Source organism: Gorilla gorilla, chromosome 7 (assembly GCF_029281585.2).
Source record: "Gorilla gorilla gorilla isolate KB3781 chromosome 7, NHGRI_mGorGor1-v2.1_pri, whole genome shotgun sequence".
NCBI classification, from domain to species: Eukaryota; Metazoa; Chordata; class Mammalia; order Primates; family Hominidae; genus Gorilla; species Gorilla gorilla.
This window is the reverse complement of record NC_073231.2, coordinates 62,233,127-62,255,479: the sequence shown is the minus strand read 5'-3', so window position 1 is coordinate 62,255,479 and position 22,353 is coordinate 62,233,127. Positions and strand designations below refer to the sequence as shown.

At 43.9% G+C, this 22,353-nt stretch overlaps 1 protein-coding gene across 16 annotated transcripts in view; it reads left to right on the top strand.

Moving 5' to 3' along the window:
- The window catches only part of FAM110B (family with sequence similarity 110 member B), a 154,424-nt gene extending 150,397 nt beyond the window's left edge, over positions 1-4,027 (top strand). For all 16 annotated transcript variants that reach the window (XM_004047058.5, XM_063709281.1, XM_019032874.4 and 13 more), the window contains one exon: positions 1,161-4,027. In XM_004047058.5, the coding sequence (XP_004047106.2) occupies positions 1,485-2,597 (1,113 nt within the window). In that variant the 5' untranslated portion in view covers positions 1,161-1,484 and the 3' untranslated portion in view covers positions 2,598-4,027. The remainder of the gene's footprint in view (positions 1-1,160) is intronic.
- Positions 4,028-22,353: the final 18,326 nt, after the last annotated feature.

Below are 22,353 nucleotides of genomic sequence, written 5' to 3'. Positions count from 1 at the left end.
CATTAGCCCCTTGCTTTGGAGTGCTGATGCATTTGTAAATGTTCTCTGCCTGCAGTAACAGGCTATGGGAGGAATTGTTTCCAGGGGCTGCAGGGTAAGAGTTACATTATATGGCATATGAAATAAAAAGACTCCTTACAGAATTACAGTAGGAATATTGATAAACGTTCAACTATGGACAAGTGGGTTTTATTGTTGTTGGCTTGGTAGTCAAGTTGTCCCATGAAAGCTTACCTATTACCCAAGTTTTCTATAGTATTAAAGTAACATATTTTTAGGTACGATTGACACTTTTAAGACTTTGTTCCTAGTACTGTAGGGGATTTGGGAATATACATACCATGAAGAAACTTTTGATTTCTGTTCATTAAGTATGAAAAATTATGGATAACTTAGGGACAATCAAATTATCTACTCATATGGTAAATCTGGAAGTATTTCTATGGCTCTTCTAATGTTAAAAAAAAGTAAGCTTGTGTTTAATGGGTGGAACTCCATACACATTTGTGGTTTTCAGGAGAAAGTTTTTAAATATATTGGTTGGCCAAAGTAAGATAACTGAAACATGTTGAGGTTTTTTTTTTTTAAACTTTGTAGCTTTGCTGCCAATCCCATTTCTTGCCCTTTTCAGTTTATGAAGTTAAAAAAGTGACTGTTGCAAGTATTCCTGAGAAATTGGTAGTACAGAGGGAGAAGTTTTGATTCATTGCAAAAGAGATAATTCACGACATTGCAACCGGGGGCATGGAAGGGATTCGTAGGAACTCAGTGGCATGTAATGAGCTGGGGAACAGGGCTTGGCTAAGCCCTCATTCCTACGTTCATCAAGTATTTGCTGGGTTTTGAGCTGAGAAATGCCAGCCGGGCGTGTTCAGAAGGCGGATCTCACCAATCCGGAGGCAGCTGGAAGAGTTCGCGCGTGGGAAACCTCAGCCCTTTCTTTCTTCCCAGCACAGCGTTGTGCTGCCGCGCGTCGGCGCAGGCGGGGGCGCAAGGCCCGGGTCGTCCCCCTCGCGCGGTTGGGAAAACAGCTACTGAGCTGCGGCCCACGACCCTCGGCCGCGCAGGGGCGGGGCGGGGGCGCTGCGGGGTTTCTCTGTTGCTAGAGCCGTGATGTCACCCGCCCCTCCTAACCCGCGGTTGGTTGTTTTGTGTTTCAGCTCTGCCTGCAGTTGAACACAAAGACCTGGAGGAGACTCCCACCTCCTTCAGGGAGAAGAAAGGAGGCAGCGAAGCAGATTAAAGGAACTTGTGGCTTGTGGCCTTTTTGTGCAAGGGCTGCCTGGAAGGGGAGAAAAGTGTATGAAAGCCACCGTGGCGGTTAATGAGCTGTGAGATGAGGCGCTGCTGCGGCCGCTGCTGCTGACACTCGCTCCCAGGCTGCACCCGCCGCCCTTGGCGCTTCATGTACATGTGTCTATTCAGGCCTTACGGAGGCGCCCAGAAGAGCATCCAACACGGCTGCCGGGGAAAGACCGCCCACCATGCCCACGGAGACCCTACAGACAGGTAGCATGGTGAAGCCGGTCAGCCCCGCGGGCACCTTCACCTCTGCTGTGCCTCTGCGCATCCTGAACAAGGGGCCAGACTACTTCCGCAGGCAGGCTGAGCCCAACCCCAAGAGGCTCAGCGCCGTGGAGAGGCTGGAGGCCGACAAGGCCAAGTACGTCAAGAGCCAGGAGGTGATCAACGCCAAGCAGGAGCCCGTGAAGCCCGCCGTGCTGGCCAAGCCCCCGGTGTGCCCGGCTGCCAAGCGCGCACTGGGCAGCCCCACGCTCAAAGTGTTCGGCAACCACGCCAAGACCGAGAGCGGCATGCAGAGGGAGAACCTGAAGCTGGAGATCCTGAAGAACATCATCAATAGCTCCGAGGGCTCTAGCTCGGGCTCGGGGCACAAGCACAGCTCCCGCAACTGGCCGCCCCACCGGTCGGAAGCCACTGACCTGCACCGTCACTCCTTCGCGGAGTCCCTGAAGGTCTACCCCACGCAGGGCCGCAGCAGCCCGCAGGAGGGCGGCTCCCACGTGGGCAGGAGACTGCTGGAGCAGTCAGCCGAGTCCTTCCTCCACGTGTCCCACAGCTCTTCGGACATCCGCAAGGTGACCAGCGTGAAGCCCCTCAAGGCCATCCCCTGCAGTAGCTCTGCCCCTCCCCTGCCTCCCAAGCCCAAAATCGCAGCCATCGCCTCCATGAAGTCCCCCGAGGCCGACCCTGTGGAACCAGCTTGTGGAGTCAGCCGAAGACCCTCCCTCCAGCGGTCTAAGTCAGACTTGAGTGACAGGTATTTCCGAGTGGACGCGGACGTGGAGAGGTTCTTCAACTACTGTGGACTGGACCCGGAAGAGCTGGAAAACCTGGGAATGGAAAACTTTGCAAGGGCTAATTCTGACATAATATCCCTCAACTTCCGCAGCGCAAGCATGATCAGCTCAGACTGTGAACAGTCTCAGGACAGTAACAGTGACCTTAGAAATGATGACAGTGCCAATGACCGCGTGCCGTATGGCATTTCTGCCATCGAAAGAAATGCTAGAATCATCAAGTGGTTATATAGCATCAAACAAGCTAGAGAGTCACAGAAGGTCTCCCACGTGTAAGACAGTGCGTGGAAAGGAGGGAGCGTGGGTCTCTGTGCTTACGCAGTTGTGAAGGTTGTGAGGTCTCCTCGAAGTGTTGTGAGCTTCTCCACTCTTTGTGTTGCTTGTTGTGCAATGTTTTCAAGTTGCATGCTTGTCAACATGGGGACTGACCTGGCTTCCACGTCACCATCGCTACAGAGCCTGGCTGAACACGCGTCATCTGCCAAAAGTTTCAGGCCAGAATCTAATTAGGGCTTTGCTCGTAAGCAAAACTGTTTACATGAAAATGGTATACAACTTCTTCGATATTTATGTGGTTCTTGTGTTTTTATATCCCGCGCTATTGTGTCTTAATTAAAAGTTTTATCAACTGGCTTTTAAGTTGAGAGCAGAATCTTTTTGAAATAAAAAGCCACTTTGCCTACATGTGAGACTATTCCAATGGGACAGTAAATGGGATCTGCTACCAAACAGATAATGACTGACCGAACATAGAACCAGGCTGGGTTTTCTGTGGAATAAAGTGGTGAGCCTGACGTTAATCGTTTACATGTTGAAATTCTCTTGCCACTTAGTGAAGCAGTCATTGGGGTAACAATGCTACGTTTTGTGTCCGATTCAGTGTGTAAACGTTGGTGGTTCTATGTAATAGTGACCCCAAGGAAAGACGATCAGATACAAAGAAAGATGGTTAAATCTAGGAGGTTGGGTGTTTGGGGGTTTTGTTGATGTTGTTCTGATTTGGGATAATTCAGAAATTTCTAATATTATCTTTCAACTGAATGACCACCCTAAAACAAATACTGAATGCCTTTAAAAAAAAAAAAAAAAGTTGTTTTTTTTTTTTTTTGGTCGAGAACTACTAATTTCATGCGGTTTCTTTCTCTCTCCCTTTGTTGTTATTTGATTTGGGGGAAGGGAGTGAGGCTTGTGCAGATTTGAGCTATCTGAAGACATGAACAGAAGTCAAATACCAGCCATATCAGTAGAGCCTCCCATTCAAAAGTGAACACACTTGGTAGCTGAACCATATCTGAGCAGCGTGATTCTGTTGTCTTGCATATGTTATTCTCTCAGGCTGTGGGTCTTTGTTACAGCTCTAGGAAACTGTAGAAATACAATGCTCTGTAGCTTTTCCACCCCATGGTCTCTAGTGCTGCCTATCAACTTGTCCCCTTTTTTCCCAATAACCTGTCTTCCAGGTGGTACAGTTAGCTGTCACTCAGCTGGCACCATGATGTGGCAGCAGAGAGGGAAACCTACAAGTGGTTTGCCTCATTGCCTTTGCCACATCTGAAGTTCTCAGCAGCACTACCTTAGACTTCATGAGCTAATAGGAAACTTTTTATGGTGTAAATGCTGTAAGACTTTGTACATACTTCAGTTGTTATGAAATCTTTAAAGAAAAAAAGAAAAAGTTACGCTAATAAATTGCTGTGGTGCAGGCACTAATGGTGGTGGTTTCTCTTTGTCCTGTATTCTCCTTCCACAAAAGTTTAACTTTGGACTATGAAACAGAAGCAGATTTTTGATAGGCTTGAAGAAACATTATTTCATAAGTTATTTTCACCATATTCCAATTACTCTAAACACCAGTGTTCTTAATTGTGGCTCTAGCAATGTGCTTTTGCTAAACTGATTACATCAAGGTTCCTAAAATGTGCTGCAGCATCTCAGTTCACACTTGTGTTATTTTTGTCTTTTCTTAAACATCAGGATTTTTTACATCTTCCACACAACTCTTCAGTTATAAATATTTATGAGTTCTCACCTTGGAGGCACACCTTTGAAATGTATGGCTTCGTTTTTATTTGTACCAGCCCAACATCCCTACCATGGCATGTGTTCACACACTCGCTCCTCCACTCCTTCCTTCATTCCTCTTCAAAATGTCACTGTTTGAGTGACTCATTTCAGGTATCATGGTAGGCACGGGACTGCCATAGTCAACAACACAGTCTCTGCCTCTAGGAACTTAGATTTTCCCCTTTATTTTAAGAGAAATAACATTACTCTTAGTGGCCATGCTCTATCTGTTATATTTGGACAATGAGTATTCCATGATTATTTATTGCATCAAGTTATTTGAAAATTAATGCTTCTTACAAAATTCCATATACTATGCAAATGTAAAATGAAGCCCTATTTAAAAGGTAATTTTCAGAAACAAATTATATGATTCTCAGCTATTACTGTTTATAAATATCTTGCTTCTGAAAAGCAAATTTGCTTCCTTGACTCTTTCTCCTGATTTTGAATTCTGCCTGGATTTTTTATTCATGTTCAGTAAAACTAAAACCCTGCTTCCCAGAAGAACTGTTTTGGAATGCAGCTATGAGTGGGGGTGATACAATGTGTTCAATATAATAGAATAAAAATAAGTTTTCTAAAAAAAAAAAAAAAAACAAAATTTTCCTTCCGTTTGTGTAGAAATGTGGCTTTTTAAAACATTCATGACTTAGCATTGACATATTCATCTCTTTCAGTAGTATTCATCTCTTTCTAGAGCTACTGAAATACCAAAAATAGATATTATTTCCTAAGGAAACTCTTGTCTGGGGAGATGAGCACTTAGCTAATTTACTATCACTGCTTGTGCTATTTGAGTCATAGACAGTGTTTGAATCTTCCAGTATTTCAATATTGTGTGTGATCTGTATTCAGACAGGCCTATAAATCACCCCACTATAATTCAGTCGAATCCTCTGTGGTCTTAGTTGTACAACAGACAGATGTGAGGCTTTTGGTTCCAATGGAAGATGGGCACTCTTTATTTTCTTTTTGTTCTTGAACTAGCATTTCTATAAAGAACTATTTCAAATGCTTAATATTAAATCCTTAGAGTGTGGCATTTCTTGTGAAGTATTCATTGTGATGGGCTCGTTCTTCTAAGCTCGTGGAAGTATCGTGTGTGTGTGTGATGATATTATTGGTATAAATATGGTATTACCATATAGTTCACATTTTTTTTCCTACACAATGCAGAGTAAAACATGATTGCACTAGATGGCCTTAGAAACTACCTGTTTCTTTCTGAAAACCACCAAATCTTAAGACAGTCCTCCCATATGCAACCCCTCTGCCGTTGCCTTAGTTCATATTCTCATCATCTCTTACCTGAACTGTTGATTCTAGAAGTTCCTAACTGGAAGTCTCCCTCACTCCCCAACCGGCCTCTTCCCCATTCCATTTCACGCCAGAAATACCATCATCAACTCTGGTCATGTCACTCCCCTGTGTAAAGATATCCTCTGGCTTGAATTGGTTGCTGATAGGCTAAATCCTAACTTCCTATAACAGAGAAAGTTGGGCATATGACTCTCAGATCTCGGTCACCAAGCCCAGGCCCCCAGGCTCCAACCAAAGGGAAATTTCCTCTGGAAACTTTTCACCACTGCATTTGTGATCTGTTGTGTAACAAATTGTTCCAAAACTCAGCAACTTAAAACAATAAACAATTATTATTGTAGTTCCTGTGGATCAGGAATGCTAGAGTGGCTTAGCCAAGTGGTGTTGGCTCAGGGTATTTCACGAGGCTGCAGACAAGATGGCGGCTGGGGCTTGACCACTTCCAAGATGGCTCACAAGGTATTAGCAAGAGGCTTCAATTCTCTACAGCATGGGCCTCTCCCAGGGGCTTGCCTGAGAGTCCTTGTAACATAGGATCTGGTTTCCCCTAGAGGGAGTGACCAAGGAGAGGGAGCAAGGAGGATGCCACAATTCCTCATACAGTTCAGTGTCCTGGGTCACACACATTCAATGTGTGTGATGGCTGTCCGTCACATTCAGTTCACTCAAAATGGGTCACTAAATATAGCTCCCCCTCCCAGGGAGAGGAGTGAGGCCCATATTTTAAAGGGAGGAATATGAAGGAACTTGTGGACATATCTTAAAACTACCATTGCTGCTGAGTTTCAGTAGCTCTTCACTGGAAGGAATGCTTTCTCCTCCCTCCGTGACCACACAGACACTTGCTGTTTCAATACTCAACACAGTCATCAATCAGTGCAATTTTTTTTTTTTAGTTTCTATGTTGCCTTTCCCCATTAGATTATATTTTTTGTCATGGCCATGACCCAGCCTTTTCTAGCCTAAATGGTCCCTTTGTGTGAATTTTAAAAAGGTGTGCCTTCCTCAAAACATTTTATTCCCTGCCAAAAAAAAAAAAGAAAACATCCTAATAAACATACAAATCTCTAATGACTGTGATGCAAACTGTGGTCCCAGAGTTGGGCAGCAAGCAACAAACACAGCAGCCCAGGGTGTATAATAGGTGCTTAATTAGTATGTACTGACTTTTTTTTCCACGTTCACGTCCTGTGCTAAACTATAAATGTTGCCACAATAAACCCAAAGTGATAGTTATTGTCCCCATTTTAGAGGTGAAGAAACTTAGTTCCATGGAGATTATGTACCTTAACCAAGATCCCAGAGAAAGGAACTTGCAGAGTGCAACTTGAAACTCAACTCTGATATGAAATGTTTTGAGGAAAGTATGCCCTCCCTACAGCCCAGTTGAAGACAAGAAGAGGCAAACTAAGTGTGTTATGCTTAAACACAGAAGGGTCCTTACATTCATTTTGATTTTTTTAACTGATGCCTGTGTGAAAAAACAGTCCTCAAGCAGTCAAAATTTCAGCGATTTCATTTGTACCTAAATGGGAGCCCATAAAGTTAGAAAAAGACTTCAGCTCTTCCACTGTAAGTAACACACAGCCCACTGAGTTCAAAGAGACAAGGACATTCGAATTGTGTGCTTTCAGTTTTGAGTGTGCCATATTTTAAAATCGCATCCTGTCTGTTTTGATCAAGGACTTTTAGAAGGATGGAGAAAAATGGCCACAATTCAACAATCAGGAAACACATTTTGACTATTTGGTGAGTCAGCATCACTGCGTTCTCCCATCGTTACAGGTGTAGCTGGCATGTTCTGACCGGAAGCAGTAAAGAGGGTAAGGATGCTCCAGATAAACCGAGTAGATTTCTAACTCAGTCAGAAGAGATGGCTAGTCTCATCAGCATTTTGAAAACGCCAAACCTGACTTGTCCACTTAGCCCTGTAAAATAACTCGGGTTATGTCACTTTCTACAGTGCTGAACAAGAGCTGAGCTAGAAAGACCCCAGGCTGGGTGGCTGTGTGTGTGGCTTTGCACAGGTCACCTTCGTGAGGGTTTCTCCTGTGTGTTCAGGTCCTATCCCCTTGCTTTGGCAGAAACTCTGGAAAAGGAAAAGCCAGAAGGAGATGGGCCTCGGCCACCTTTTAGAACCCCTTCCTCTAATACCTGGGACTCACCTGCCTCAAAGTGCGCCGCCATTCCCTCACCTGGAAAATGGGGGGAGGCCATCAAACGGATGTGAGCCCTTGGCCTCAGGACTCTGGGACAGCATGGATAACTGTTTTTGAAGCATTAGGATGATGTGTGAAGAATATGAGAATTCAGAGAAGACTGGGTTCATATGGTGGGCAAGTAGGACAGCAAGTGAGGCCCAGTGGGGGCCAAACACTTAACAGAACAGCATTTTATGCTCTGTCTACCTTAGAGAGTGTTAATTGGAGAAGGAAATGAAGGGCTGTTTTCTAAATGGAAGGAATCTCCAGAAAAAGCCTCACTAAGCTTTCAGAATGGCAGAGGCTGACAGAATCAAATGTGGCCATGTTCGCACCAACATACCATCCAAAGTTGTGAGGATAAAGATTATGATAGTCTTTTACTAGTTGAATGTTCTTTTCATGTGACATTCATGAAACAACTGTTAGCATGTCCTAGATGGACACTATGCTAAGCACTGTGTCACATTATCTCACTTTATTCTCACAAGAACTTTAGAAGTAAATTAAAATCCATCTTACTGATGAGGAAGCTGAGGATTAAGTTTCCTCTCCAAGGCACACATCCAGTAAATGGAAAAAGTGAAACACAAACCCAGGTTCATAAAACATATCCTAAGACTCATTCTATGCATATGAAAATGAACTTTTAATATCTAGGATGGCAGGAACCACTTTTGCTTCTTTGCAGTAAGCTGCATCGCATAACATTTCTCAGAACTTAAAACACTGTTGAACATACTGGTTTGTGATTGTTTCATAGAGTGAGTGACTCAAAACTGTTGAGCGTATGTGATCACATCAGGACCCAAGTTTCTGGGTTCTTCTGAGAGGGACATTAGCAATAAACTGTCCCTCTCCATGTTACTGTACGAAGGAGAAAACGGAGATCCAGATGAATGAGGTGGTGGACACAGCCAGGGCTGTAGGGCAAGGGAACTGGCAGAGGGGCTGGAACAGGGAGACAGCTGCTCAGACCCCACGAAGGAGGCTGGATCAGGGAACAGTGGAGCCTCGCAAGGCTAACAATTCCATCTTGCCAAGTAGGAGCAACCTGGGTAACATAAACTCTGTTTTTTTGTTTCGTTTTGTTTTGTGACAGCATCGCTCTGTCACCCAGGCTGGAGTGCAGTGGTGCGATCTCGGCTCACTGCAAGCTCTGCCTCCCCAGTTCACGCCATTCTCCTGCCTCAGCCTCCCGAGTAGCTGGGACTACAGGCACCCGCCACCATGTCCAGCTAATTTTTTTGTATTTTTAGTAGAGACAGGGTTTCACCGTGTTAACCAGGATGGTCTCAACCTCCTGACCTTGTGATCTGCCCACCTTGGCCTCCCAAAGTGCCGGGATCACAGGCGTGAGCCACTGCACCCAGCCAACTCTGTTATTTTTATGCAGTTTCCCTTGACTCAAAAACTATGTATCAGATACTTAAAGAAACTTTGATTTAGAGTTTTTCTGTTAATATACATTAACTTTTTAAATTAATCCTAGCAAACATAAAATATTTAATAAAGATGGAGAAATTTCTCTAAGGAAGTTTTTGTCAATTTTGGAAATGAGTACCACTATCTTAATATTATTTTATTAACTTCACCATCCATAGATGCCCAGTTATCCTCAATATCTCAAGAACCATCTTTCCAGGCCTGGTTCCTCTGCCTCCTTGTCTGCTGAGGTGGACATTGCCACTGGTTCTGATATCCCCTTCTCTCTCCTTCCAAGATCCTAGGAGAATGGCATTTCTACACCTCATAGCATTAGGTGTGGCCAATGAGCCACCAACAGAAGCGACATGTTACAGATGGGAGGCGGCATAAAGAGCCAGCCCACGATTGTCTATCTTCTCTTCCTCCTGACAGGGCAACCAGCAGAGTCCCATAGGGCGGAGCTTCCGTTAGGATCCTGAATGAGGACAGCGTGGAACAAAGGCCTCCATCCCAACCCAGAAGGACTATGTCAACCCAGGGGATAAACTTTATCTTTCTAAGCCACTGATAGTGTGGGGCTCTTTTTTTACTGTGGTACAGTCTATCCTGTTCTGGCTATGGCCTCTGTTGAAGTGCACCCAATCTGCCACACAGGAGAGACCGCCATGCTGTCCCATCAGGAGGGGGTGGTAGGAAACAGAGACCAGGAATCCACCTTTTCACAAGTGTCCCCCAGATGATTCATGTGCAGTCTTTACTTTCACAGATGATTTTCAATGTTGCTAACTGGAAATCAGGTGAGAATACTGTAGTTGCCAGATACTTAAAAATACTTTGATACATTTTAGAACCACAATTACAAGCTCTAGCTTTTTGGAGGCTTATTTTCAGAAACTTAAAAAACGCATTCAGTTGCACCTGCCCACTGTGACAAACTCGGCAGATTGGAATCAGGTTGCAACCTCTGTTGATTTCCAATATCCCAATGCATTCTGGCCACTGTGATCTGTCATGAGGACCACCACCATAGCCTCTGAGTGGGTGTCCACCCTGGTCTTGCTTCCCTTAGTGTATTCCCAGAAAGCTACCAAAAGTGATCTTTAAAAAGCAGAAATCACATGGTGTCATTCTGTGGTTTCCATTGCAGTTATGACACAATTCTTTCAAAATGCCAAACTTCAGCCTGTAAGGCCCTTCAGTAGTCCCTCCCGACCAGGCCCCTTGCCCTCAGCCCCCATTCTCTCCACTCTCACCCTCCTCTGGGCTCCTTCTCTCTCTATGCTTGTGGAACCTATCAGCTCTTCTCACCCCAGTCCCCAGGGGCCAAGATCTTGCCATTTGGCCTTAGTAGACTATTTTTCCCTTGATATTTGATCTTCCTGTTACTGACTTGTCATCTTAGATTTTGCTTCAGCTGACATCTCAGAGGGCCCTTCCTGCCACCCTATGTAAAGTAGATGCTGTGTTAATCTCCATCCCTTCGTATTTGCTTCCTGGTTCTTTGTAATCTGAAGTTACCATACTCATTAAGTGACTCTCTTGGTCACCTTTTACCTCCTTTACCCAGTTCAGTGCCTGGCACAGGGGTGTGAAGAGTAGGTACCTTTGGAATGAATGGAAGAATCCAAACATGACTTCTCAACTAAATCCCACCTCGTGGCTGTGGAGCCCCCACCAGCTCATGCCCTTCTGCCTCCCCTGTCTCTGTTGCTGATACCACCGTTCTACAAGAGGCAACTGGGCTTGACATTGAAGAGTTTTCTTCCTACTTGTTCTTGGAAAATAAACCAGACAGCATGTTTGAGGTAATGGGAGTCCAGAATATGAAATTCTTTTTACAAACAGATTTTACAAGCAAGTATTTTTCACTCCTTGTGCAGTTGCCTTCAAAGGAAGGGGAAGTCCTGCTCACTTTGCACCATAGCCCAGAGCCAGGGAAGCTCTGCTGGGGGTGTGGGGCATGGGAAATAATAATCTAAGACTGTTGATATGAGCTGAATCTTGACACCCTCATATTTGTCCCAAAAGACAATGAGTAGCATACTCCTTTTCTCAGCCAAAATACAAAAACTTACCCTTTATGCGAAAATATATCCTTGGGGTAGTGCTGCTGGGTATTAACCTTTGAAGCCCTCCCGGCAGACAGTTTTCCAGGCAAATCAGCCTCAGAAACACTTCCCATTTTAGCCTTTCAATGTGTGCACACTGACCTCTCCACCACGGGTTCACCATCCTGTTCTCTGGAAATTCTGCTCACTGGGGCAGAGGGAAACAAGCCATGCGTGAATGCAATTGCTCCCTCAACTGAATGAAACTGTGGTGGCTCGTAATTGATAACATATGGAAGTTCAACTGGGAAAAAGGGAAAATGGGAGGGAGAATTCTCATTACACCACCTCCTAGAATGCTTGGCTTAGCATGTTTTGCCTTCTTAAGTGTAAATAAGTTTGAAGCTTTCGAGGATTTCTAGGCATACATAATCTTTTCCAGTCCTTTCCTCCTTTTTATAATAGATGGAGAACAGCAGCCAGGTGAGGTATTTATGTGCCTCACAAACCCAGCTCCCAGACAGGTTCTGTGAATGTTTCAGTCACATCACTTTCCTCTATTGAGTTCTAGGCCATTTTAAGGACTTGAGCTACTGAGCATTTTATTTTGGTGGAAAACATTGAGACATTCATTTATTAACTTCATGGGCATGTGGTTTTTCACTAACAGCTTTCCCTGTGTCCCCCCAGTGAGCTGACAGCTGCACATGGTTTAGGAATGTGTGGCTAAGGCCTGTGGCTGCAGGAAAATCACTCCACTTGGTTTGGACAAAGGCTTGGTGTGTTCTATCCATGTTTCAGATTTCTCAGAGCATCTCAGTGTTGAAGCATCTGATCTAAAACGAACTCACTTCCCTGAAGACCCCTTGCTCTGAGTTTATGGACTTACTACCATCTGCTGAGAATTCTTTTGATTAAAAAAAAAAATCTATGAATGGAGATCTGGATAGCGTTTTGGGTTCCCAAATGTTTTCAAGTTTAATTCCCCACCTGATACCTTTTAACAGCAGTTTAATGGTTGAGATGGAGTTTTGTGCATTCTGCCGTGTATATATGCACATGTTGGCTTTCTTAAGAAATGTATTCCAGACAAATGTGCTGAGGGTCAAATTACACTCAGTTATTTCCAAAACTTAAATCCTGGTGATGTTTGGGTCTGTTCAGGGAGATATGAAATGCTATGCAGACAAGCAGATTGTAAGGCTGATTTCCAGCTCAAAGGGAAGTGTAAAGGATCTTCTTTCCTTGAGCATGTATTTGTTCTTAACACTATTTTCCTTTTGATTGGATTGCTTTTTCACACATTCAGGTTTAGAGGGAAAGAAAAAAGAAAAGGAAAGAAAAGAGAAAAGAAAGAAAAGAAAAGAATAGCAAGTGTCTTGCAGGTGAGAAGGTGACACAGCTGCTGTCGAGGCTGGTTCTGCTCAACATCCGTCTTTCTGCCCACGTGCAGGTGCCCACTAGCAATCGCTTCCCTGAAGATGGGCATTCTTCTCACCTCTGTATTGCCAGGCCCTAGTTAAATGTGTGGCAAGTATTGGGTGTAGGTGTTTGTTTGCTGAATGGATGTGGAGTAGAGAGAACTAGGAGCACTTTGGGGTTCTTAATCTGTGGGGAGAGACCAGATAGGCTTAGTGGGGTGGCTTCCCAACAGTTATGTCCTGTCCCTTCATAGGCTCCCCACACATGTGTGCTGTGGTTCTCCCTCTTTACCTTCTCCATCTCACCTCTCTTCCCTGAGTTGCTATGATGAACCAAGCATCTCTAGGCCCAAGGGATACAGCAATGAGCCCCCACAGAATAGATGCTCACAGCCATAAGGAGCCCGGCTTCTTGACAGAGAGTAGATCCAATAGGCTAAATAGGTCAGACTTATAAAATGTTAGATGATGGCATGCACTTAGGGAAAGAAAAATAAAACAGGGAGGAGAGAGAGCGAGTGGCCTGCTCAGGGAATCATTTGAGAAAGACTAAAGGAAGTGAGGGAGGTGCCCTGCAGATACCTTGGAGAAGCAATCTGGGCTAGAGACAGATCAAATAAACTGCAGGGAGGGCAGCAGGACTGGTAAGGGATGGGCTGGTCAGGTAGGACCTGTTGGCTATTTACCAATAAGTGTCAATGGGGGGGGGGGGGAAGAATGTGCTATAATCAAATTTAGAGGAAACTTCAGGTTAAATGGATGTAAGCATGTTCTGTGGGATTTTCATCGGAGCCTTTAATCTCCGAGAGACAATTTTAGTGAAAAGTGTCTCCTAGGTATTTGAGTCAGGAGGCACTTTTGCAGGGAGCTCAAGAACTCAATTCTCTGAAGATCCCAGAAGTAAGCTGAGGGGCTAGGGAGGGGATAGCAGCAGAGGCCGACTCTGGGGCCCACCCTCTTCACTGACTGTGTCCCAAATACATCCTACCTGAGCTTACAACACAAAAATATCCAGGAAAAAGAAAAGTCAAATAAGCTGCTGTGTCAGATGACAGAAACATTATACACATATTATGCTTTCCTGAGATACATTATTTGTTTAGCTAATCCAACTATTAATTACTACCAATTGCTACCATTCAGTAGTCTTATTTTTGTTTAATTAGTAACATTTATGTAACAGAAAAGTAAATAATATGGAATCGTATATGACTTCAAATAAGCACATAGTTTTCATATCTTAAGGTGATTAACATGTCTATCATATAAACAAATATATACATATGTAGTATGGACATACTATCTATATATATGAATATGACAAGCATGTGTACACTATATATATGAAGTTGTTGTCCTGCTGCTGCGGCTGTGTCCTGGGTGGTCTCTCTGAAAAGCTGGTCCCCCTACCTAAGTTCAGAGTTCAGTTTTCATGGGGACTTGGAGAACGCATCAGCCACCAACCCCACCTGGAGAACAAAGACAACAGAACCAAATAAAACAGTGGAGACCAGCAAACACTCCCGGGGTGGAGTCTCCTAGAGCCAAACAAATCAGGAACCTAGACTGGAGCTAACCACAGAGGCTGAGGAATGTCTGAGAACTTAAAACTCTAGTCTCTGCAGCCCAGTAACAAGAACTCACATCTGCTGTCTGCTCCAGGGGAGCACTGGGGACCCCTTCCCCACCGCTCCCTGCCCTCCACCTCCCAGAAGGCAGCCAGCAAGAGGGTGAGAACTGGCTTGGGGATTTGAGAATTTGACTCCCATTGCCTTTTCCTGTGATGAACCTTCAGCAACTCACTGAAATTCCCTGAGCCTCGGTTTTGTCAACTGTGAAATGGAGATGCTATTGCCTTCTCCCGAGTGGTGTGGGTCAATTATTCTGTGAGGATTTCATGTGCGTATACAGTGGCACACCGTGAGGCCTTATATATCCCCCACTCCTCACTACACTCTTTGCTTTTATGAGGGTCATTTCAGATGCGCAGCAGAATGAATGGTCACCATAAAGGAGGCCTGAGCTTTAGAAAACTATTTGCAGGCTGGGCACGGTGGCTCACGCCTGTAATCCCAGCACTTTGGGAGGCCGAGGCAGCCAGACCACTTGAGGTCAGGAGTTTAAGACCAGCCTGGCCAACAGGGTGAAACCCCATCTCTACTAAAAAATACAAAAAATTAGCCAAGCGTGGTGGCACACAGCTGTGATCCCAGCTACTCGGGAGGCTGTAGGAGGAGAATCGCTGGAACCTGGAAGGCAGAGGTTACAGTGAGCTGAGATTGCACCATTGCACTCCAGCCTGGGCAACAGAATAAGACTCTGTCTCAAGAAAAAAAAAAAAGAAAGAAAGAAAGAAAAGAAAAAGAAAAAGAAAATTATTTACCACAGGAAAACTTTTATTTATTTTTGTAAATAAAAATTTTTATTTTTGAGGGCCTGGTGTGTCCTGGGTTTTGTGGAGCACAAAGAGAAGTCAACCAAGTGAGTAGAGGGGAGAGGATTCAACTCCCACCGCCTCGAGCTCCTTGCTCCTTCCTCTCCCCTAGTTTCAGTTCAAATCCTAGGAAAACCAAATCAAACTACCTCCTCTCCAAGCCTTCCTGTTGCCTCACATGAAGCAACCTCCTTCTTGCAGATGCTTATGACAATTATTCATAGTAGAGAACACTTGGTAATAAATCACATACAGCATGCTGGCATGTCCTCCACATTAAAAAAATTATTTTTTAATTATTGTCAAAAATTGTTTGCATTTTACATTATTCTATTTAACTTTCCCACTGAGAAAGCAATGAGAAAACCCACCCATCTAAATATTCACCCTGTGACTTCATCTGGGAAAACCCATTTTGCATACATACTGCCCAGCATTCACTTTAGCATGAATTTACTTTAAGACTTTCTATTTTTTAATCTACAAACATTAACTACAGTTGTAAAAATCACTTTGTTTCAAATGGGGTATAGAGATGTACAGACGTGTGCAGTTAATTAAAGACCTCGATAGACCATCCGTGCTCTGCACTGCACATTCCTATCCCTTTCACTGTGAAAGTCTGCTGTCCAACACCCTTTAGAGCAACTACAGTTTTCATTGTGCAACATGCTTACAGGATTGGGAACATTAGGGAGCTTAATGAAGGGAGGAGGTGAGAGGGACAGGGAACCCAAGAGAAGAGAAGTTTCCCTAAATGGTTGTATACTGTGTTGAGCTTGACTTATTGAAATAAAGCTTTTTGCAAAACTCATTATTTATTACAACTTTCCATGGGCTAGAAACTATCTACACACTGTACCCACTAGATAAGTGTATCTATTCGCAGTAATTCAGTACTCGGTTGTGTCTTAGCTTGGGCTGCCATAACAGAATATCACAGGTTGGTGGCTTACACAACAGACACCTTTCTCACAGCTCTGGAGGCTAGAAGTCCAAGATCAAGGTGCCAGCATGGTCGAGTCCAGGTGAGGGCCTTCTTCCTAGCTTGCAGATGGCCACCTTCTTGCTGTGCCCTCATGTGTTCTCTTGTATCTTTTCCTCTTCTTTTTTTTTTTTTTTTTCTCTTTTGGGACAGAGTCTCATTCTATCGCCCAGGCTGAAGTGCAATGGCACGGTCTCGGCTCACTGCAACCTCCACCTCCTGGGTTCAAGCAATTCTCCTGCCTCAGCGTCCCCAGTATCTGGGACTACAGGTATGCACCACCACATCCCGGCTAATTTTTGTATTTTTAGTAGAGACGGGGTTTCATCATGTTGGCCAGGCTGGTCTCAAACTCATGACCTCGTGATCTGCCCGCCTTGGACTCCCAAAGTGCTGGGATTACAGGCGTGAGCCACTGTGCACAGACTCTTTTCCTCTTCTTATAAGGACACTAATCTCATCATTAATGACCTGCCTTATGACGTCATCTAACCCTAATTACCTCTCAAGGCTCCATCTTCAAATACAAAATCACATTGCGGGTATTCAGTACATGAACTTTGGGAGAATGCAAATGTTCAGTTGATAGCAGTAAGTTTACTGGAAAACGGGCCAAGAGTGGAGACTAAGTGAAAGCAATCCTATTTGCAGGGCATGTCTGAAGTCATTTACATGTATATCTCCCACCTCAGGCCCAGGAGCTGCGAGATCATTCTGTGTCAAACAGGATTAAATGATGCTGTAGATGCTATTGGAAAGTGAACACTTTAGAAGATTTTAAATGTTAAAACCAAAAGAGTTTGAAAGTTTTCTGTGTAAATGTTTCTAACCAGATGTGCATGTGTGTGTGCCTGTGCGTGCGTGTTTTCATACTTCTATAAGAGAAATGTTACTCTAGAATTTAGGGATTTGAAAGAATGAATAGAGCGGACATGAACTTGCCATGTGGGTCTTGTTTTGCTGCTTCTTACTTCACCAAAGCTGGTATTTTAAGCGCCCTGATTTCATTTGCATCCTGAGACCTTGCAGATAAAATAGATATCCCTATAGATAAAACACAAGGTTGGATCCAATCTGCACAGAAGCCTATGGCAGCTGCAAACACTCTCACTTGACTGCTCCCTGCACACCAGTCACAGGTCAGCAGAAACAATGGGCCTATCTCTCCAAAGAGCACACCATGTACAGCACAGCTTGTTAAAACTCTACCGACAGTGACCTCCGCATGAGGTGGCATTTCTTGTAAATGACAACAGTTTTTCAATTTGGCAGAGGAGAGTATATTCCCTGAGATGCATAGCTGACAAGGTGACAATCCCAGGTGCTTTCCACAGAACAAAGGCCAAAGTCTGTGTTCTTACGGTAAGATGGTTAAAGGAGTGAGCCGGGACGTCCACCCAGGAAATTTATAAGCAGAAATAGGGGGAAGGGGCAAACTAAGAACAATTCCAGAACTTAAAAAAAAAAATCTAACTAGTTCAAGTAACTAATGATCCTAGGCTAGATTTTTGTTTTTGATTTTGCATTTTGATTGACAAGTACTCAGAAGTATGTTAACCTCTAACAAAATGAATACCTAAATATTTTATCAAGCAGAGTCGCTGGTTAGGCCTGATTGCTCTGAGCGTGACCACACTGAGTGGAGACTCCACAGAAGGGAAGTGTCCGCCTGCAGAGAACACCAGGCTTCCCACCACAGCTCTGCCCACAAAGCCCGTAAAAGGGAGGCACAGACAGGAGGCCTGCATGCTAACGTCCTCTTCTCATGAACTGTTTTTGTTCCACTTCGTATGAGGAAACTATAAGCTACCTATTGTCAACTGCACTAATTTCACATATTCCTCTGTGTCCTCAGAAATGAGGCATGTTGGTTTCGCCTGTGCAGGACCCACCACCCTCTTCTGTATACAACACCCCTAATTTCCTTGAGGTGCTGAGGCTCCCTGTTACCAGTTCCCCTCACCACTGGCTGAGGGTGTGACAGGGACTCAGAGAGGGCCAGTTAGAGAGTGTGCCATCTCCCAGGCCACCTGCCCCATCTATGGTCCCCTGAGGAGAAGTAGGGGAGCGGCTCTGGGCTGAACAAGCGAGGGAAGATAGTCCTGGAGCTATTGGGGCCATCAGGTGCAGTAAGGCCGAGCTGGGACTGCTCAGTCATTCCATCTGGCTTGCAGTTCTGAAAGAAAGAAAGAGAAAGAAAAGAAAAAGAAGAAGGAAGGAAGGAAGGAAGGAAGGAAGGAAGGAAGGAAGGAAGGAAGGAAAAAGAGAAGAGAAAGGAAGACAGGAAGAAAGAAAAGAAAAAGAAAGAAAGGAAGAAAGGAAGGAAAGGGAAGGGAGGAAAGAAGGAAGGATGGAAGGAAGGTAAGAAGGAAGGAAGAAGGATCCTCCTCTTTAGTCAGTTTGAACTGGATTTTCTGTTGTTTCCAACAAAAAACGTTTGACCTAAAGCACTATGTATGATGTCTTCTAGAGAATTTTCTGGTTTAAAGACAGTGAATCATTTACATAGGACTTGAGCCAGTTTCTTAGATTCATGTGCTCCTTGGAAACTTTGTTCAAACGAAGACTTCCGGAGAGCACCACAGCACGGCCAGGGAAACAGATCAGCAGAACTGGTGGGAAAGATCTGGGCTAATGGTCCTGGCCTCAGGCTAAAGACTCCAATGAGACACCCCAAGTCAGGGGACTATGTCAGCCAGGGAGGAACTGCCCTCTATAAACTATGAACACTTTAAAATATAAATGTATTTATAATATTTTTATTATGCAAGTAACCCATAGTAGCATAAAAAACTGGTAAGATAAAAGAAAATATATAATTTCTCTATAATTTTCACTATACATGTAGGTAAAGATGTTGCTAATTCTTGTCTATCCTCTCATTGCACTATAAAATCACAGGCAGGGCTATGTCTTCATCACTATGCTAATTTCAAGACCTAGCACTCTCCCTGCCTCATAATAAGCATAATAATAAGCACATATAGTGAGTGAATAAATGAATGAATTTGAACCTAAGGCATCAAAGCTCAGCTGCATGGTGACTTTCCCTAGCCCTTGTCCTGGGACCATGGAGTGTCCTTGGTGTGTGAACTTGAGACTGGTAAGCCCACAGACCTGAAGTGGGTGGGATACATATCCCTCTCAATGGAGCATCCTCATATTTAGAAATTGGATCCATTTTTGAAACCTGGTTTAGAAATTGGATGCAACAAAAAATGAGTGATCAAATTTTATTTTTATTTTAGAATAAGATATAATTATAGAATAAATGATACATTGATCATTCTCAAGCAGTTTTTTCAAAAATGTATCTTGGGAACCATTCTGAAAACAGAGCCAGAATATTTTAAGAAATAACGCCTCTGTGAGAATGAGTATATTATCTCCCATAGTAACTACTCTGAGGGGAAGCCTCATTTAGATATATGAGTTTCAGCAAGTTTATTGAAAAGCATATGTCTTTATAGCAACACTGTACAACTGCAATCACTTTAGAAACCCTGGTCATCTCAGTGTGGGAATATATAAAGTATTATTTGTATTTGGGTGTGCCCCTCGGACTGCCACATTGATTTATTGTCTAAAAGAACATCAGTAGTACATATTTAATCAATTTGTGGTTCACCTTGCCCCTGACCTACACAGTCTCAAGTGTTGATGGGACTATGAGGAACAATTTTCAGGTATCTACTTTTATGAAAACCCAACAACAATTAGCAGCAATGAGAAATAAGCTTATTCCTTAATTTTTGTATTTGCTGGCCTTTAGAAATCATTATCTGAGCCTAAGTTTGAGTTGTGGCTCTTAAAATTCATTTCTTTTAGTTTGAGACAGAGCCTTACTTCATCATCCAGGCTGGAGTGCAGAGGTGTGATGTGGGCTCACTGCAACCTCCGCCTCCCGGGTTCAAGCAATTCTCCTGCCTCAGCCTCCGGAGTAGATGGGATTGCAGGCATCTGCCACCATGCCAGATTAATTTTTTGTATTTTTAGTAGAGATGGGGTTTTACCAGGTTGGTCAGGCTGGTCTTCAACTCCTGAGCTCAGATGGTCCACCTGCCTCGGCCTCCTAAATTTCTGGGATTACAGGCACCATGCCTGCCTTAAAATTCTTTTTTGAAAGAAAAGCAGTGTTCAAAAACATATTCCTTTTCTTCCTACGTGATGTAAAACTACATCAAAAAGCCATTTTAATGAATACTACGTTAAAATAAAATATATTATGTGATTCTGTGTTATGTATACTAGTAACATTCTATATTGGGCCATACTATATTATCTCAATAGCTGGTATGTTGCTATAATAATAACAATCACAAAAATATGCCCTGTCTCTAACTGAGAAAAAAACACATAAAATAATAATGGGAACCCACCTTTAGTGCCCAGATCTTATGAGTTAGGCAAAGGTACTCACTTAACCTTCGCAGCAACCTTGAGAGAGAAATAGTGGGAGAAACTGACCCTTCCGTGCGGCAAGAAAACCCAGGAAGGACTCAGCTGTGCATCCTCAATCTAGTGGGTTACCTCAGAGCCTGAGTTCCCAGAGTAAAATCCATGAGATGCTGAGGTCTAAGAAAGATGTCTCTAGGGAAATTTTCCTTTTTTCTCCTTCCAAGACACAAGCAGATTTCTCTGATGGGGCCTATCTAGGATGAGAGGCCGGGGATCAAGAAGCGTTTCCCTTCAGAAGGGCCAAGCTAACCAACAGTGTTTTCTCCCCAGTGATAGAAATTCTGCCACGATGGCCTTCAGTTCTGCATAAGAGCAGTGGAGGTGGGTGGCAGGAGGACTGCTACAGGGAAGCCCTCTGTGATCAGGCACACTGAGTAAGAAAAGGGCCACCCGGCATCCGCCATCGAAGGCTCCATTCCCAACTTCTGCCTATGCTGGTCCGTTTGCCTGGAATGTGCTTTCCATTCCCAGCCCCCTCACTGTCAAATGCCTGTTCCTTCTCCGAACCTCAGATTAGACACCCTTTATGGTGATTAAAGAGGCTTTCTTGACATCCCAGTCACATGCTGCCATCGCACTTTGGGCAGATATGGCACACTCTTAATGATTTGCTTGTGTTGATTGTCTTATTTTTGGCATTAGACAGTAAGTTCCATGGAGAGAGGAGCAAGACTCTGAGGTCTTGCTGTCCATTGCACCCTCAGTGCTTTAGCACAGTTCCTGAGACATAGCTGAGAGTTCATCATAAATATTCGTTGAAGGAGTAAATGAACCATATTAATTCCTTGAGGCAAAGTATTTGTCTTATTCCCTCATATCATCAGAGTTTGATTTAGGGAACTAATGGATGTGCAAGGAATGATGAGGTTAGAATTTCACCATTTTACCACTACACAGCAATAATTGACTTGGGATGCTATAACTTATGGATGCATGTTTGATGAGGTACAAGGATATTCACATGTCCTCAAAGAATCCCCCCACAAAAACTTGTTCATTAGAAAGGGACAAACAGTAACCTTATGGTTACTATATGAGAAAAAAACACATAAAATAATAATGGGAACCCACCTTTAGTGCCCAGATCTTATGAGTTAGGCAAAGGTACACACTTAACCCTCGCAGCAACCTTGAGAGAGAAATAGTGGGAGAAACTGACCCTTCCATGCGGCAAGGAAACCCAGGAAGGACTTGGCTGTGCAAGATGGTGGAGAAACCAGGTGGGTACCACAATAACCAATGGACCAAAGTTAACATCACCAGTGTTGGTACAAATCAACATTATGTGACTGCTGGAGTGAGGCATGAAAAAGGAGAGTGCATCACCTATGCAGGGTCTACATGGAATGGGAATTGGGATGTTGAAAGAGCAGAGAGACTTTCACTTGGTTCTCATGACAACCCCAGTGACATAGAAACCCTGAGATATAGGAAGGGCTCATTTCCATATTATAAATGAGGAAGCAGATTTAGTGAAATCAGGTGACTGAGCCAACAATCAATACGAGAGTTGTCAGAAATGGACTTCTAACAAGGACCTCCAGCTCCAGCCTAAGTGTACCCTCAACTTCCTGCTGCCTCTCCCAAGGCCTCAAACATACAAGAAATGTGAGTGGAATAATTCCACCAATGAGAGGTGGGCCCAGTGGTGAGCACAAGGAGAGAGTCTG